Raw genomic sequence first — 16,587 nt, forward strand, 5'->3', positions numbered from 1 at the left:
ATCTCCGGCATGCAGCACATGGCTGTGGGACCACCAGTGTCCGGCGGCGTGGAGCCCAAGCGTGTCTGCCTGCCAGGCAGCAGCCCCAGCAGCAAGGTGGTAGGCTGCCCACCCTGGAGGAGGACACGCGAGAGACGCATCGTGCGACTGGGACCTCCCGGGAGCCTGAGGAAGGCAAAGGAGCAGAGGAGGAAGAGGAATATCCCTCCTCGCGCCATGAGAGCCATTGCCCACACTCAAGTGAATGACATTGTGCAGCGAGCCGCCGTGGGCAGGCAGGGGAACAGCATGGGGCCGCAGCATGTCCATCTGCTGAGGCCTCAGTGTGACATCCCACCAAAGGATGACATGGAGCCCATGGAGGTCGATCCACCAGACTATGGCGTGGGGCTGGTGGCTGTTCAGCCAGCACAAGACACCGAGGAGCCCATGGAGGTGGACCCACCTCAATAACCATCATCCATGGTGCTGGCTCCACCTGCCACAGGCATCGTCTGGCAGTTCCCCAGCCATCCAGGCTCCCGTGCGTGACACAGCGGCAAACAGCATCACAGGAGCTCCTGGTCGGCTCCCCACTCCCATCTTCCACACCTTCATAACCGGACAATAAATTACAAGAAAAGAAAAAAAATGCTTTTGTCCAAGCTTACTTGACACATGGCTGACTGCATCTGCACTCCTGTGACACCTCCTGGTCCCGGTCTTTGACTAGGAGGCCCTTTTTGGAAACTTTCCATTTCCATGCCCACCTTCCTGCTCTGGTGCTGCTTTACATTCTGGGTGGCTTTTGAAGGCTGCAACATCAATAATTGGATAACAGTTTTTTAAAGGGAGCCAAATTGTCCTAGAAATAACATTGAACCCTAGGAATTTCTGGATTCCAAATTATCAATGTTATCTCAGGGCCAGTAGCTAACACTGTACCCTAGAGATCTCATTAGGTAGTGAGATGGTCCCACTCGTGCCTTTGCAGGGAGGTGTACTCATGTCGCTAAGACAGGTGATCATGCCCGCATGATCAGGGTGCTGGACTCCCATGCAATTTCAGGGCTCTCTGGTTCCTGACAGACGCCAGGGCACCATCCTGGAAGTTTCTCTAGCACTTTAGGCTTTCTTCACAAAGCTTTTTGCTGCCTGGCTGGATAGAGGCCAGCTGAAAAACAGCAATCCAAATCTACGTTTTCGTAGTGCTTGAGAGGTTCATGCCATCTCTACTGGTCACGGCTTTCTAGAACACCATTTTGGTCAATGCCTGACCGAATACCGAGCCTCAGAGTTTGACCACTGCGTGAGGATCAAATACATTGGAATGTGCACAGTTCATAATTTTCAAATACCTTCCAAAGCCAGCGTGCTCAGAAGGACTGTCCACCTGCCTCTCCCCTACCCATACGCACACACGTAGACACCCCTTCACTCTCCCATACTATGACTTGACTTTGCTAAAACTCCGATGCCCGTTCTAGCTGATACTTGTGGATACGCCCAGCCAGAGAAGTCTGAGGAACTCTACCCACTTGAGCAGAAGTGCCATGGACTCGGCTTTGACAGGAGTATGACTTAGCTCCTTTGCTTGAGGACAAGCCGTGAGAAGCTTTTGTCCTTCACCACCATACTAGCCAAGAGAGCAAGGGTGCACCTCCAATCGAACCCACTCCCACCTCCAGGCCCCGAGGACCTGGAGCTGGGAGCAACAAGGCAGAACATCCTGGTGGGGCTCTGTTACAGACCACCCAACCAGGATGAAGAGGCAGGTTAAATATTTCGTGGGTAGCTAGGACAAGTCTCCCGATCACTAGCCCTTGTGCTTATGGGGGAATTCAACCTACCAGGTGTCTGCTGAAAATACAAGACAGCAGAAAGGAAGCAGTCCAGGAGACTCCTGCAGCGCGTGGAAGACAACTTCCTGACGCAGCCGGTTAGTGAGCCTACCAGGGAAGGAGCCCCGTTGGATCTGTTGTTTGTTAACAGACAAGGATGCATGGGCAGCATGTCGACTGGAAATCCCCTAGGGTGTAGTGATCATGAAATGACTGAGTTTTCTATCCTTGGAGAAGTTAAGAAGGGTGGTCAGCAGAAGTGCCGCTTTGGACTCACAAAGGTCAGCTTTTGACCTGTTCAGAAGGCCGGTTGGCAGAATCCCTGGGGAGGCAGTTCTGATGGATAAAGGAGTCCAGGAAGGCTGGTCTCTCTTCAAGAAGGTCATCTTAGAGGCGCGGGAGCAGGCTGTCCCTATGTGCCGGAAGGCGGGCCAGCGGGGAAGAAGGCCGGCGTGGCTGAATAGGGAGCTGCGGCCGGAGCTTAGGAATAAAAAGAGAATGTATAACCTTTGGAAGGAGGGGCAGGCGACTCAAGAGGAACACAAGAATCCTGTGAGGTTATGCATGGAGAAAATTAGGAGGGCCAAAGACCAAGAAGAGCTGCACCTGCCCACCGCTGTGAAAGGCAACAAGAAATATTTCTAGAAAGATATTAGCAAGAAGAGGAGGGCTAAGGAGAGCCTCCATCCTCTGAGGAATGTGGGGGGAAACATAGTGACAGAAGATGAGGAGAAGGCTGAGCTACCAAATGCCTTCTTTGCCTCAGTCTTCCATAGTCAGAACAGCTGTGTTCCAGGTACCCAGCCCCCTGAGCCAGAAGACAGGCGTGGCGAGCAGAATGAAGCCCCACTTGGACACCCGCTAGTCTATGGGACCAGATGGGATAGATCCAAGAGTGCTGAGGGAGCTGGCGGAAGGGATCACTTAGCCATTTCCCATTACCTATCAGCAATCCTGGCTAACTGGGGAGGTCCCAGTTGACTGGAAGTTGGCAAACTTCACGCCCATCTCCAATAAGGGCTGGAAGGACAATCTGGGGAACTACAGACCTGTCAGTCAAACCTCGGTGCTGGGGAAGGTCATGGAGCAGATCATCCTGAGTGAGATCACACGGCACATACAAGAAAACCCAGTGATCAGGACCAGTCAACTTGGCTTTATGAAAGGCCGGTCCTGTTTGACCCACCTGATCTCACTCTCTGACAAGGTGACCCACCTAGCAGATGTGGGAAAAGCTGTGGATCTTCTGGACTTAAGCCTTCAGTAAGGCCTTTGACACTGTATCGCACAGCATTCTCCTGGAGAAGCTGGCAGCTCCTGGCCTCATGGTGGGCGTACTCTGCAACGGATAAAGAACTGGCTGGATGGCTGGGCCCAAAGAGTTGTGGTGAACAGAACCAAATCCAGTTGGCGGCCGGTCACAACTGGCACTCCCCAGAGCTCACTGTTGGGATCACTTCTGTTTAATCTCTTCATCAATGATCTGGATGAGGGGATTGAGTGCACCCTTAGTAAATTGGCAGATGACATCCAATCAGCTGGGAGTGTTGATCTCCTGGAGAGTAGGAAGGCCATACAGAGGGAACTGGACCGGCTGGATCATTCGGCTGAGGCCAATTGTATGTGGTTTAGCAAGGCCAAGTGCCAGGTCCTGCACTTGGGGCATAACCCCAGGCAGCGCTACAGGCTCAGAAAGAGGGGCTGAAAAGCTGCCTGGTAGAAAGGGATCTGGAAGTGTTGATTGACAGCTGGCTGAACATAAGCCAGCCGTGTGCCCAGGTGGCCAAGGGCACCAACAGCATCCTGCCTTGTGTGGCCAGCAGGACTAGGGAAGGGATAGTCCCCCTGTACTCGGTGCTGGTGAGGCCCCACCTTGAACCTGTGTTCAGTTTTGGGCCCTTCACTACCAGAAGGACATTGAGGTGCTGGAGAGAGTTCAGAGAACGGCAACAAAGCTGGTGAGGGGCCTGGAGCACAAGTCTGATGAGGGAACTGGGGCTGGTGATGGAACTGGGGCTGTTTAGCCTGGAGAAAAGGAGGCTGAGGGGAGACCTCATTGCTGTCTACAAGTCCCTGAAAGGAGGTTGTAACATGGAGGGTGTTGGTCTCTTCTCTCAAGCAGCAAGCAAGTGACAGGACAAGAGGAAATGACCTGAAGTTGTGCCAGGGGAGGTTTAGATTGGATTTTAGGAAGCATTTACTCACAGAAAGAGTTGTCAGGCATTGGAATGGACTGCCCAAGAAAGTGGTTGAGTCACCATCTCTGGAGGTGTTTAAAAGACACATGGATGAGGTTCTTAGGGACATGATTTAGTTCCAGTGTTAGGTTAATGGTTGGTCTTGATGACCTTAAGGATCTCTTCCAACTCTAAAATGATTCTGTGATAGTATGACTGCTTGACTGGCTGCAGCAATCTCCCCTGGTGTGCAAGGCAGCTGTAAGCTGCAGCACTGTCTAGAGTTGTTTTTTGGATTTGACTAGAATGACATTTTTTATGAAAATCGGCAGGACATTGGTCAATCTGTTTTGATTTTATCATACGATATAAAACAAGGCTTAAATTGAGGCAGTTGGGCTTTTTGCAGTTTATATTGTTTATCAATGGAAGATGGATATGTTGTCTTCCTAAATGTTCTAGAATATAAGTAACTGCATGCAGAGTTTAAATTGCTGTCTTTACATAGTAAGAATTTCAGACAGCTTTTCTTCCAATTGTCTGGGATATTTAAAGGAGCCAACAGAATTACACTGCCTATTTAATTAGTAAAATGGAAGAGGAGCTTCAGGGAGTGAGGTATATCTAGTACCAGATATCTTCATGAAAATGTCAGGCTTGTGAATAGCTAAAGTAATATTCTGAAAGTCTGAAATTGGACACAAAAGTGGCTTGGTTGTTTGTTTTTTAAATATGGAGATGGAGGAAAGCCCTTTTCATTAACGGTATGTTATGTGAAGAAATTCAGATGTATTTAAGCAGGTTTTGCAGCAAAAAAATAGGATTTAGGAGCCATTTTCTTTTCATAATTTTTTTTTTTTTTTTTCCTGTGAGAATGCAAAGCTGTCCGGTCTACAAAATGGGGATAATACTTCATTAATTCTTGGAAAGCTTCAGGAACTGTAGCAGATTTTGTATGTAAAGCTCTTTATAGCAGTTTTCATGTCCAAAATGTTACACGTGATCATAAATACTCAGCTTAACTATTTTTAGTGAAAAGTGGCTTTTGCCCACATCAATTTCCACTAGTTATTCCATAAAGATCTAAGATGCATAATGCTTGTTTACCTTGCCATTTGCCCTGCATAATTTCTTTAATGTTTTTGTGGCACTGAATTTATTCAAGACCATCTTCAGATTCTGGTGGCTTGTGGTGGCAGTGATTTTAGTGTTTGAATTAATCTGGGGTGTAGCTAGAAGCTGCTGCCCTCTGATGGCTGAATCGTGTCCAATTTGAGATCAGTCTTGATATCTCTGGGGAAGCATCTATCATAGATGTGTTCAGTAGCAAAAGGCTTTAAGAGGTACTCATCTGAATTTTAGATAAGGGTTGTATTAATCAATGTTTGTGACCTAGATTTTGTCCTCTGAAAAAATAAGAAATACCTTGTCATACTTAGGCATGCATCGATACTCGATATGGAAAATTCTGCATTTTAAGTAATGCTAAAAGTTGCTAAATGACTGTAGCACTGCAGAATTTTAATGTGGCAGCAAATGAAAGAGGAAGCCTTTGAATTCATATCTGAGTTGAAAAGCAATAAAATATTATTCTTAAACAAATAAGTATTTTGCAATTCGTTTTGCTTGAATAGCAGATATGGAATGACTTATCCTTGATAATTGCAAAATACTATTTCATTAGACGGTTATTGCTATTTTTTATTAGTCTGCTGTTACTGGTTTGTTTGGTTTTTTTTTCTTTTTGTCCACAGTGATTGCTCAAGATTTTCTGAGGGAAACAACAGGGCTCATATGGAAACAATATAGAACTTCAAAGCTTTCAAAAATTTGACCTATCCAGCATATAAACAAGTGACAGGATTTGATCTAAACTTGACACTACTAGACTGTTAACCTGGTAAAAAGAGGAAATGTGAATTGTACAGTCAAGCATCTAATCAGAAATAGGATCCAGTTTCTGCTGCTACAGTGCATTCCATCAGTACAGTTGATTTTTTGATCATCATCTTGATTTTCTTGCATGTTTTAAAAATGGTACTTGTAGTATTAAATTAAAAAAAAAGATTAAAAAAAGGAGTTGGCTAGATGAACCTAACCAATATTGAAAAAGTTTATATTGCCGTAATATTAGTGCTGTCCACTAATAAAAGGAAATTTTGTGTTTCAGCGTAATCTCATACCAGACATTACCAAGAAACATGCCAAGCCACCGCCCTCAAGTTTTGCCCCGGTATCCGGAAGGCTACAGAACGCTGCCAAGGAACAGCAAAGCCCGGCCCGAGAGCCTCTGCAGTGTTGCGCCGGCGGTTTATGACAGAGCCGTGGGACCCGTAACCGCTGAAGAAAAACGGAGGTCGATGCGGGATGACACGATGTGGCAGCTCTATGAGTGGCAGCAACGTCAGTTTTACAATAAGCAAACGACTCTTACTAGACACAGTACTTTAAGTAGCCCAAAAACTATGATTAATATTTCTGATCAGCCAATGCATTCGATTCCCACCTCACCTTCTCATGGTTCAATTGCGGGCTTCCAAGGATATTCCCCACAGCGGACCTACAGATCAGAAGTGTCTTCACCCGTGCAAAGGGGAGATGTGACTATTGACCGCAGACACAAGACACATCATACTAAGGTAAAATACTCATTTTAATAGTCAAAATTCTTATTTACAAGGTGTTTAAGTAAAAAGTTTACCATTTCTGTAAAATTCATGTTGCACTATAGTATATTTTATTATAATGAAGAGTACATCCATGTTTTAATGGAGAAAGATTTGATTTTTAAAAGCATGTAGAAATGTAAAAGTCATAAAAATGTATTTTTCTAATACCGTAGGTGAAAACTTGTCCTGTTATTACTATGCATGATAGTAGGTTTCTCTAAAGGAAAGGAGTCAACAGGCAAATTATTCAGAATAGTTTGTTGTATGTAGAGACATCTTTCTTCCTTCTAGCTTTTTTAGCTGGAACTCTTAAGAGGACTGAAAATCCCACATTTCTTTCCATGTGCTGTTTTCTGTCCTTCAGCCACAAGTGTGGTTGCTGTGGGTTCCAGCAGAGACCTGAGTGTAGTTGTTCTTTTGATGCCTTTGAGCTATTAGGGAGATCACTTAAGATGATCAGAGTCTATTTGCACATAATCTTAGTGCCTGACTAGAGTAACTTTACTAGTTTTCATCAGTGAAAGAGAGAGATAAAGAATTATTTGGGTGCCATGTGTGGATCTGCTGTATCCATCATGCTCGTGTTATGCATATTTTTTAATAGATTGGACATTACATAAAAAATATTCTTTAAGTTGAGTGTAAAACTAGAGCTTTTATGAAATGCTTCTGAAGCTTTTTGCTAAATATTTACCTCAGTTGTCTTTATGTCTCTTGATGCAGGAAAAATATTTAACTGCACTTTGAAGCAATTTAAACATCTTACAGTTGTTTACTAAGTCTTCCTTTTGGAAAGTTCTTAGGTCCTTATTGACAAAGGAGTCATTTTGTTTTGAGTTCCCTTGTCTCAACTGCACTGGAAATTTAGTAATCAGTGCTTGTCACAAATCTGAGAAATCCCACTAGGGTCAGTGCTGCAGAGCATGTGCTTACTTGTCCTTTCAGCCATGTTTTGCTTTCTCATATTTCATTCCTTCTGGAACACTTTATGCTAGTATTTAATGTCATATTTAGCATCTTTTATACAAGATTCCTTTTTACCTTTGTTTTTTCTTGCTATCTGGTTTATGTTTTTTCAGTTATACAACTAGCATCTTCCATTAGCTTAGAAACACAAACCTGTTCTTAATAGGTGGGGAATTTAAAGACTGTTTGAAATCAGTAAGGTAAATTTAAGATTTCAACTCCATCTGTATAGAGACCTTAGGTTTTTAAACAGCTTTCAAGTGGTGGGTGAAAAACTGAAATTGTTGTTGTTTACATGGGCTATGATTAGGGCAACAGCTGCTTGGGAGGACTGTTAATTAAATGAATTATGAAAGCTGGGTTATTTCTAGAAGTTAGAGGAAGCCTGCTCAAGTGTCCTAGATGGTAGATGAGCAGGGAGCATAACTGGCCAAAGCTGACACAAATCATAGCCAATTTGTCATGAGCATGAAGGTGGCTGGAGTTTTTTTTTTTCACATTTAATAATAGTTGAGTATTTAGATAACTATGGATCATACTGCACTGTTTTGTTTTCGTACAGCATGTCCTTGTGCCCGACAGAAGGTCAATGCCAGCAGGTCTGAGTTTACAGCCTGTTACTCCTCAGAGCCTCCAAGGCAAAACAGTGAGTTGCATTTTCATTTGGTAGATCAGTTTTTTCTTAAGAATAATTATTTAAGTATTAGGAGGGAACACTGAAGTCTTAATCTATTCAGAACTTGCATTAAATGTAGCCTTTTTTAATTCTCAGGGATTTTAAAAGCAAATAAATTCTGTGGTTAAATTGAATTCTGAGAATATTGTGTAGCTGCTGACTCCAAATTTTCTTTAAGAAATACAGATGGTAATTTTTTTTTAAAGCATCTTTGATACATTACAGAAATTCCTGGGAGAGAGTAGTATACATCACAGAACACTTGCTTCTACATTAAGTATTTAGAAAATCCTAGAAATAAAGTTTTTTGGAAAGCATAAGGATACTAAAACTGCATTTAGTAAAATTTTGTCCTTTCTGACATCTCACATTTTTCTGTGAGAGTCGAAACTCTCATTGAAGTTATTTCATCAAAGGAATGTTGGGGAATGTTGTCCACCTTCCTAATTGAAACATCACCCTTAGCCAAAATCTAAGCAACTGTCCTAAATTTACTGTTTTTGTTTATGAGTTTTTGTCTCCTTTCCACAATCTCTATCTAAAATTACTGTTTGAGGCAATTATGAATTGAGAATATAGATTTTGAAGCGTCCTGTGGGCAGCAACTCCCCAGTCAATTCTTCCACTGCCTTGACCCCTGTTTCTTGCACTTCCCAGCATGAATTCCTGGTGCCTTCAGCAACTTTCGGGTTGGCCTTTGGCAGCTGGCGCCTTGTCTCTGTGCCTTGTGTTCTGCAGATGGTTCTTTGGGTTTGTGGCCCCACCAGCTCTCCTGGGGCTGATGAGCAGGGTAGGGGCCAAGGAGGCCCAAGCTTCTGCCTGTAAAAACCAGAAGTCCTGCCCACAGCACAAGTGTTGCAGAGGCCAGAGGAGGAAACCTGTGGGTAGCTCTTTAAACAAAATTCAGTGTTGTGGTTGTTGAAGAGTCCCATGAGCTGTATCAAAAGCACAGCACTTACAGCTGTGTCGAACATGTTTGCAAACATGATGGATGTCTATAGTGGAGAAGGAGTTACTATTAGATGTGGGCAAAAAAGTTTCCTTGCAAACATTGTATTTAAGTACCATTAAATAAATGCACTAAAACCAGGCTCTTGCAGGGCATACCAAAAAGAGTTTTGATCTTGAAAAGGTGATTCATTGTTCCTTTTGTTTGAAGATGCTACTTTCAGTTCTCTTATTTCTAAAATGAAGTTTTCTCGTGCTTTGAAATGATGTTAATTTTCAGATTGAAAGCATTGTCCATTGATTTTTGGAGAGAACTTGAAAATGTGTCGTATAGCAGTCTAGATTCTTATGCTTAGTCTCTGAAATGAAGTATTTTAAATCGAGGTATAGAAAGAGTACTATAAGAGAGAGATTGGCCATTAGACAATTTGGCTTTGGTGTTGGTTTTCTCTCGAAGTAAATGGTTTTGACAACTGAAGCTATGTGGAAATCCCTTGCTCCCTCTTGTGGGCTGCTTTGGAACGGGCTCACAATGGTGGCAGTACCACGCTTACCTTCACGGATTTTTCTTCTTTATTCTAAGAAGTTGGTATTAATTTTCCAGTAATTTAATATTTGGTTCTTTGGAACTTTTTTCTTTACTTCTTTGCTTTGAGGCAATCCTGTGACTGTGGGAGAGAGCAGATGGGGTTTTAGGGTTTATTTGGTGTTTGGGTTTATTTTGGTGTTGGTTTTTTTAACTCACAGAACTTGTGGAAAATCAAAGTGCTGGATGAATACTTAACCTCTTATAAGACTGAATTCTGGAGAAGTGTAAGAAACAGAAGCAAACAGGAACATAACAAAAGTACTTGTGATGTTAAGTGTTTTGGGGTTTCTTTTTCTTTTGTTTTGGATTTTTTAAAGTATTGTTAATAGGAATGGTTCCCAGGAATGGTTCAGATAGAGTTTCCCAAACTGACCTAAACTGAACTGTGTGGAATTACCTGACAAATACCCATTTGAGTGTGACTGCATTTCCATTATATATATAATCTTGGGGTTTAAATCCTATTCTTCATCCCTTCCTAAGGCTGTATTGTACCTCCTAGTCATAAAAGTAGAGCAGTAAATTAACTGGTAGCCTCAGACCTGTGGAAGGTGAGACAGAATATTATGTTTTGTCATGCTTGTGCAGTTTTATTTTGTGAAAGATGATTGTTTCTGATGTGGTACAGTGATCTTGGGTTTTTTATTTACTCTGAATTTTGATGCATACATTTGAAGAATTATTTTAGAAACTAAATTTTCTGGAGGGCAATTTTTGATTCTTTCACAAAGCTCAAATGGCTGTGTGCAGGTAATGATATCCTAAGGGCTGGCGTTGTCTCCCCCTTCACTTAAATTAATATCATCAATTCGATATGCCTGTCAGAAAAAGTTTGGGGGGTGTATCCTACAATATCCTCACTTTTTTGTCATTTATACAGAACGTTACAATATTATGGCTTTTTGAGTAGTTAAAACGTAACCCTTCATTATATATTTGAAAGTGGTCAATTTGGGAAAAATGGTGTATCTTTTGTTGAATCACTATAGAAAGTTTTTGTAAGAAAGATGCTAAGAACCCTTGTTTCGTTTAAGTGTTGTTTAGGATTTAAATTAACCTTTTTTCTACTCTTTGGCTTCTCACACTGCACTCCTTCAGCCAGAGGAGCTCACGCTGCTGCTAATAAAGCTGAGACGGCAGCAAGCGGAACTGAGTAGTATCCGGGAACACACACTAGCACAGCTCATGCAACTAAAACTTGAGGCCAGCAGCCCAAAGGTCAGCTATAAAGCAATGTGTGTCATGTACCATTCTTGCTAACTTGTCATTCATTAATCAAAGTTTGCCTTGTACCGTTAGTGCAAAGTCTTCTGACTGCTCTGGGAGTAGAATAGCCTAACATTGATTCTCTGTGTATGTGATGATCTGCTATTAACCCTTTGAGGTTTTACTCATAGCTGCTTGAAATTAGGAATATTTTAACATATACTGTAGTTAAGTTTAAAGTTTTAAAGGTTTTAACCTATTCATTTTATAAACAAAATTTAGTAGTGATAGATCATGAGATTAATTTCTTGTTTATAATGCCTCATATCAGATGCAATCTTATTTGTAATCCATGTACAAAAATCAGGACATATTTAAAGCAGAGATTTATCAAAGGGTTTATAGTTGTCTGTGTAGTAGACATTTACATGAGCTTACTGTATTTTATGTGTAAAACCGAAATGTAATGTAGTAGTTTGTAGCCTGATTCATGGTGAACTTTCATCACATTTGTTTCCAGATCAAAAGTTGCTAACAGTCCACCAAAAAAAAGCAGATAAAAGCAGCGTTATATTTCTCTGTAAATGAGAAAGATCACTCTTTAGTTTACATCTTTTAAAACTCGTTTCATGCATTCTGCACCTTCTGTCCCTTTCCTTTTCCCCTCTGACTGCTGCCTGCTAGAATGAGATTCTTTCACATCACCTTCAAAGGAATGCCATATATTTGGATCATCAGGTGGGATTTGCAATTTTCTTGTGTGTTTTCATTTCTTAATGCTTTTTGCCTGCTCTTATCAAGCTGGAAATATTTGGGGAGAGGGATTTTCAGTGCTTTTCATGAAGCTGGCTATTTAATAGATGCCCTTTTTAAGTAACACAAAATATCTTGATTACAAATTTGACATGTAATGGAAGAAATCCTCAGTTTAAAATTCATCAGAATACAGTAGCCACTCACCAATTAATTATTCTCTTCTTCATTTTATTCTAATAATAACACTAACTGTAGCATTTTACCATCTTTAACCAAACTCAGAATATATTTCCAAACTTGTATGACACACATGCAATTTATAGAAAATGAGTACTTTTGAAAATTTAGGTTTTCAAATTAAGAAGAGCTAGATGTTTCTACAAGACATTAAATGAAAAGTCAAAAAATGTTTTAAACAAATCATAGCATGGCTTATTACTTTTTCTCCTTTTGTTCAGTTATTTCTTAAAGATTTACATAAGTACAAGATTTTACTTCATTAAAATTTCTGATAACTTGTGGAACGAGGGTGCAATTCTGTCTTCACTAACATAATTGATTGCAAAGTGAAGAATTGTGATATCACATACCTCTTTTCATGGCTTTGTTGCATGATCAAATGGGACGTCTTTACAAGTTTTGTGCAAGAAGTTTTTAAATGGGAAATTTTTGCTAGCACTTATAAGAAACAGTCATCAATGCTTAGAAGAAATATAAGTTGAAAATGTAAAAATCACTACAGCCTTTCCTTCTTTAATATTCTTTCTTCTAATGATATTTTTCTATCTTACGTGCTTAAAACCAACTGTTCTTAAAACTTTTATGTCCTACATGTTCCTATAATAGGATTTCAATGAGTTAATTAAAAACCACCCATGCACATGGAGACATGAACACACATACAGGTGCTTGGTTCACCCAGTGACTTTATTTTCCTATTATCTCTTGGAAACAAGGTGTGAATTGTGACCAGTTCAGTTAGATGGCAATGCATTTCTAAACATCTCTGTCTTGTCTTAAAGGGCTGCAGGAGGTCCAAAACAGTAGGGAAAAACTGCTTGCTAAATTGGGCCAAAATATTTCATCCAGCTCAAATATTTCCAGGTTATAATGTTTTGGAATAAGGGAATAATTCTGTCTTCAACAATGTAGTTTGTTGCCAAGAAAGGATAACTGTCCATGTGGAGTGTAAAACTATGTACCATGCTGTTGCTTGATTAGCCAAGTTTGTGAGTATGACAGGATTAAACAGAGATAATTGCCTATGTATAACATGCAGAGTGGTAAAAAGGATCTTCTTTTTACTTGCATCAGGTAAAATTTAGAAATGTAGTGTGATGTGATGTGACAAACATTAATTTAGGCAGGTGTCTAGATTTTATAAATGTGCTGTAATTAGCCCTACCAGAGGTGCAAGAAATCACTGCCCTTCTTACAGTAAGAAAACATTATCAAGTCTAAAATATATTACCTTAATCACAAAATAATGAAAGAGCAAGTTGGAATACTTGTCCGAATTTCTGATCAGTGTTTCTTTTTGTCCCTTGTTTTAATATAATACTGCATACCTACCTGTATGAAGTAAAGGCCCCTGAGTATTTTTGCTTGGAGTACCACTGCTTCTAGGGGTGGTATCTCATTTATATCTTTCTATTACTTCGTCCGTTATTAGTTTTCCTTTATGTTGAGAAGAAAAAAAAAAATCAAAGTTTCATTTAGTGTAATTGAGGCCTTTCCTCCTCATTATCTGCATCTGTAATCAGCTCGGATAATAGCTTGCCCTCCATGAATTTTAAATGCCCAGTGTACTTAAATTAGATATTTCCACTAGTATTTAATCTCTGAAAATAGTGTCAAAACCTGCTTTGCCTAAAGCCTGTGGTGGAACTCCACTCCTGTTATCTTCAACTCTCACCTTTTTGGTCACAAAGAATTCAGTACCATACATAACAATAATGAGTAATGAGGTGAATTTTCAGGCAGACTAAATTTCACGTGTAGGGAGGATAACTAAGTTGTTGTCTACTGGTTAGGTGGTTTTCTTATGAAGACTCAAGAATATCCCATAGCCTGTTTTAAATCATATTTCTTTTTGTGCTGCCACTTCCTTTTGAGATGCTTACAAATTCTTGTGTTACACTTTTTGATGTTTTTGTATTATGCTTTCAGAATTTTTGTTGTTGTCATTGGGGTTCAGAGATAGGGAAAAGAGATCAAAGAGGCTGACACACATATGTGCAGCCATATGATTTCTTCTATGCATTATGACCAAAAGAATTATTTTCGAGCATCCTATTTTTAAAGTGATGTTGTGAACCACCCTGCTGGCTCAAGGTTCGTAGAGAGGCAGAAGAAGGCACTTGCATTCTAGGAAGTGATTCTTTGGACACAGCTAGCAACCCTGGGCAATGATTATTTGTTTACCAACCTGGGGCATTTAATGAGGGCACATATAATCTCAGTCCTGTGTGTTATAAAATTTTAAGGGGTCACTTACTGTGTATTACTAAATCCAAGACAGCAATCTCCTTAATATGTTTTTACCCAGTAATTACAATAACAGTAACAAAAAGTAGGAAATTTTTTTTTTTTCAAATAAAAGCTAGACACAGTTATTTTTCTCCTTTGTAAATAAAGCTGCGGCAGGAGGTCCCATTTGAATCTTTCTGTTACTGTGGAGAATCCCAGCAAACCGGTCTTTTAGTACAATTCTGAATCTTACATTGATAGTAAAACTTTTCCTTGGCTGAAAGACCCTTTTCTACTGAGCTCAAGCTATCTATGTAAAATTCTTCAGGTGTGTTGTCATATTGATCTCAGCATATCCCTCTACTAAATTTCGTTTAGTCTTTCATTCCTGTGTTATTTATGTAAATAGCATAGGTGTTAAGTAATTCATATACTACTGCTGGTACTTTTGGTTTTAGTTTCTTTCCGTTTTCAAAGGGTGCATAAAAATAGATAGAACGTGAACAAGAAGTTGACAAATAAAGGAGTGAAGGTCCCACAGTGTTTCTGTTCTCTCCACTACCCTCTTTCTGAGATTCTGAGGGTGGTTTTGGGAAAAAGTAGTAAATTAAGAGAGGCTGGAATGGTACAAGGGAGTCTGGATAAAGCTGACACATATCCTGGATCATATCTCATATCTTGTGTTTCAGCCTAAACTTTGATGTCCTATATTGTAACATATAGGATACTACTCTTACGTGTATTTTTCATGTTGTTTGGAAAAGGTAGAGTGAGCTGACCCAGCCACCACTGTTGTTCTTTCTGTTGCCTTTTTTTTTCCCCGTCCCCAGGGGCAGAAGGGAGGCTCAGGGACAGAGGCTCTATAGGTTGAAAGAAAGACTGCTAGAGACAGCATTGCTGTAAAAAGGCAGCAGGAAGGAAAAGTGTTTTTTCCTTCTTTTTCTGGACAGAGCAGAGGAAGGGTGGGAGGAAAGCTTGATCAGGTCCCATGACCACTGCTTTTACCGTCAGGAAGCTTCAGAGGAAAAGGGTGAAACTGCCAGTCTGAGCTCAGTCTTTTGTTACCTGTAACATATGGTCTTGTCTCATCAGTGAGGTCAACTCTACTGGTGGGGAGCCACTATTCCAGCTGATTGCTACCATCAGAACAGCATATACTGAAATGTCATCTGTGTTGGGTGTTATCAAACACAGACAATAATTTAGGAAAGGGAACTAAGAGAAAAATTGTCAACAGCTTGGCTTAACAGTTTAAAACACAAAATACCCACTCGGATGCTTACTCATAGATAATGTAGCTGTTCATATAGATCATATGTCAAGGAGGTGGAATTTTTTTCGTTGCTTCCAACTGGAAAATGTTTTTATATACTACATCGGTGAAGATAAAAGCAAAGATGAAGCATCACTTTTGGGGAGACAGAGTTGTTTATTAGAAGAAGAAAGTGATAAAGCCAAGGCTGCTGGATTTTATTTGGTTTTACTGCTGTGTTGCCCTGTGGCATCAGGCAGTTCATGCCTCAATATGCTTAGGAAAATCTTAATTCCCATTTTCGTGACTTCTGTAATTGGAGAAACTGAGAAAAATACTAGAAGTATTATATGTAGCATCTAAGAGGTGTTCTTCACTGTACTAAAACTTTTTTTCTTTGTTTTTAGAGAGAGAAAATCAATATTTTTCCTTGAGCCATTTATTCAATGTGAATAGTGTCCCAACTTCAGTTTGGGAGTAGCCTCGTGATAATGCTTTAAGAACACAAAACTTCTCCAAATGTACAAGTTAGGTTTTTTCCTAAATAATTAGGGGAAAGAAATTCCAAAAGGCATCAAAAACTCAGGCCTTCTGTTGCGTTTCAGTCAGTGAAACAAAACCTTGCCATGCAAATTCGTGGTGAGTGGATATATACACAGAGACATAGAGACAGTTAAAGATCATAAATATTCATACACACACTTCCTTCCTGTGTAACCATACTGAAAACAGGTAGTGCTAAAGTTTCCAACAAAAATAGGAGGGCGATTGTGCGTTAAATTACTTTTCAGTTTCTTTTGGAGAGGAAAACTGTCTGGTTTCATATTTTCTCACTTACTTTTAGGAAAGTCTGCTTTTTAAAATCAAAAATCCCACACTACTACTGGAATCCTAAATGTATGCAATTTTTACTGTAATAATCAAAGTATCTGGTTTTGACATTTGCACGCACATCAATAAACACTGATTATTCTATAAAAGATCTGACCAGTTCCAAACCAGTTTTGCACCCATATATGCAGGTGAATACATACAATGAGTAATGATTCAAAGTTTCTA

The 16,587-nt window shown here is 40.3% G+C and overlaps 1 protein-coding gene across 20 annotated transcripts in view; it reads left to right on the plus strand.

Moving 5' to 3' along the window:
* The window catches only part of PLEKHA5 (pleckstrin homology domain containing A5), a 174,246-nt gene that overhangs the window by 126,266 nt on the left and 31,393 nt on the right, over positions 1–16,587 (plus strand). For 12 of the 20 annotated variants that reach the window (XM_071815599.1, XM_071815575.1, XM_071815571.1 and 9 more), the window contains 4 exons: positions 6,168–6,636; positions 8,195–8,278; positions 10,944–11,063; positions 11,736–11,789. In XM_071815599.1, coding sequence (XP_071671700.1) covers positions 6,168–6,636; positions 8,195–8,278; positions 10,944–11,063; positions 11,736–11,789 — 727 coding nt within the window. The other 8 variants (XM_065847143.2, XM_065847201.2, XM_065847172.2 and 5 more) reach the window with 3 other exon arrangements.

The sequence above is a fragment of the Patagioenas fasciata genome, chromosome 1, assembly GCF_037038585.1.
Source record: "Patagioenas fasciata isolate bPatFas1 chromosome 1, bPatFas1.hap1, whole genome shotgun sequence".
Classification (NCBI taxonomy): Eukaryota; Metazoa; Chordata; class Aves; order Columbiformes; family Columbidae; genus Patagioenas; species Patagioenas fasciata.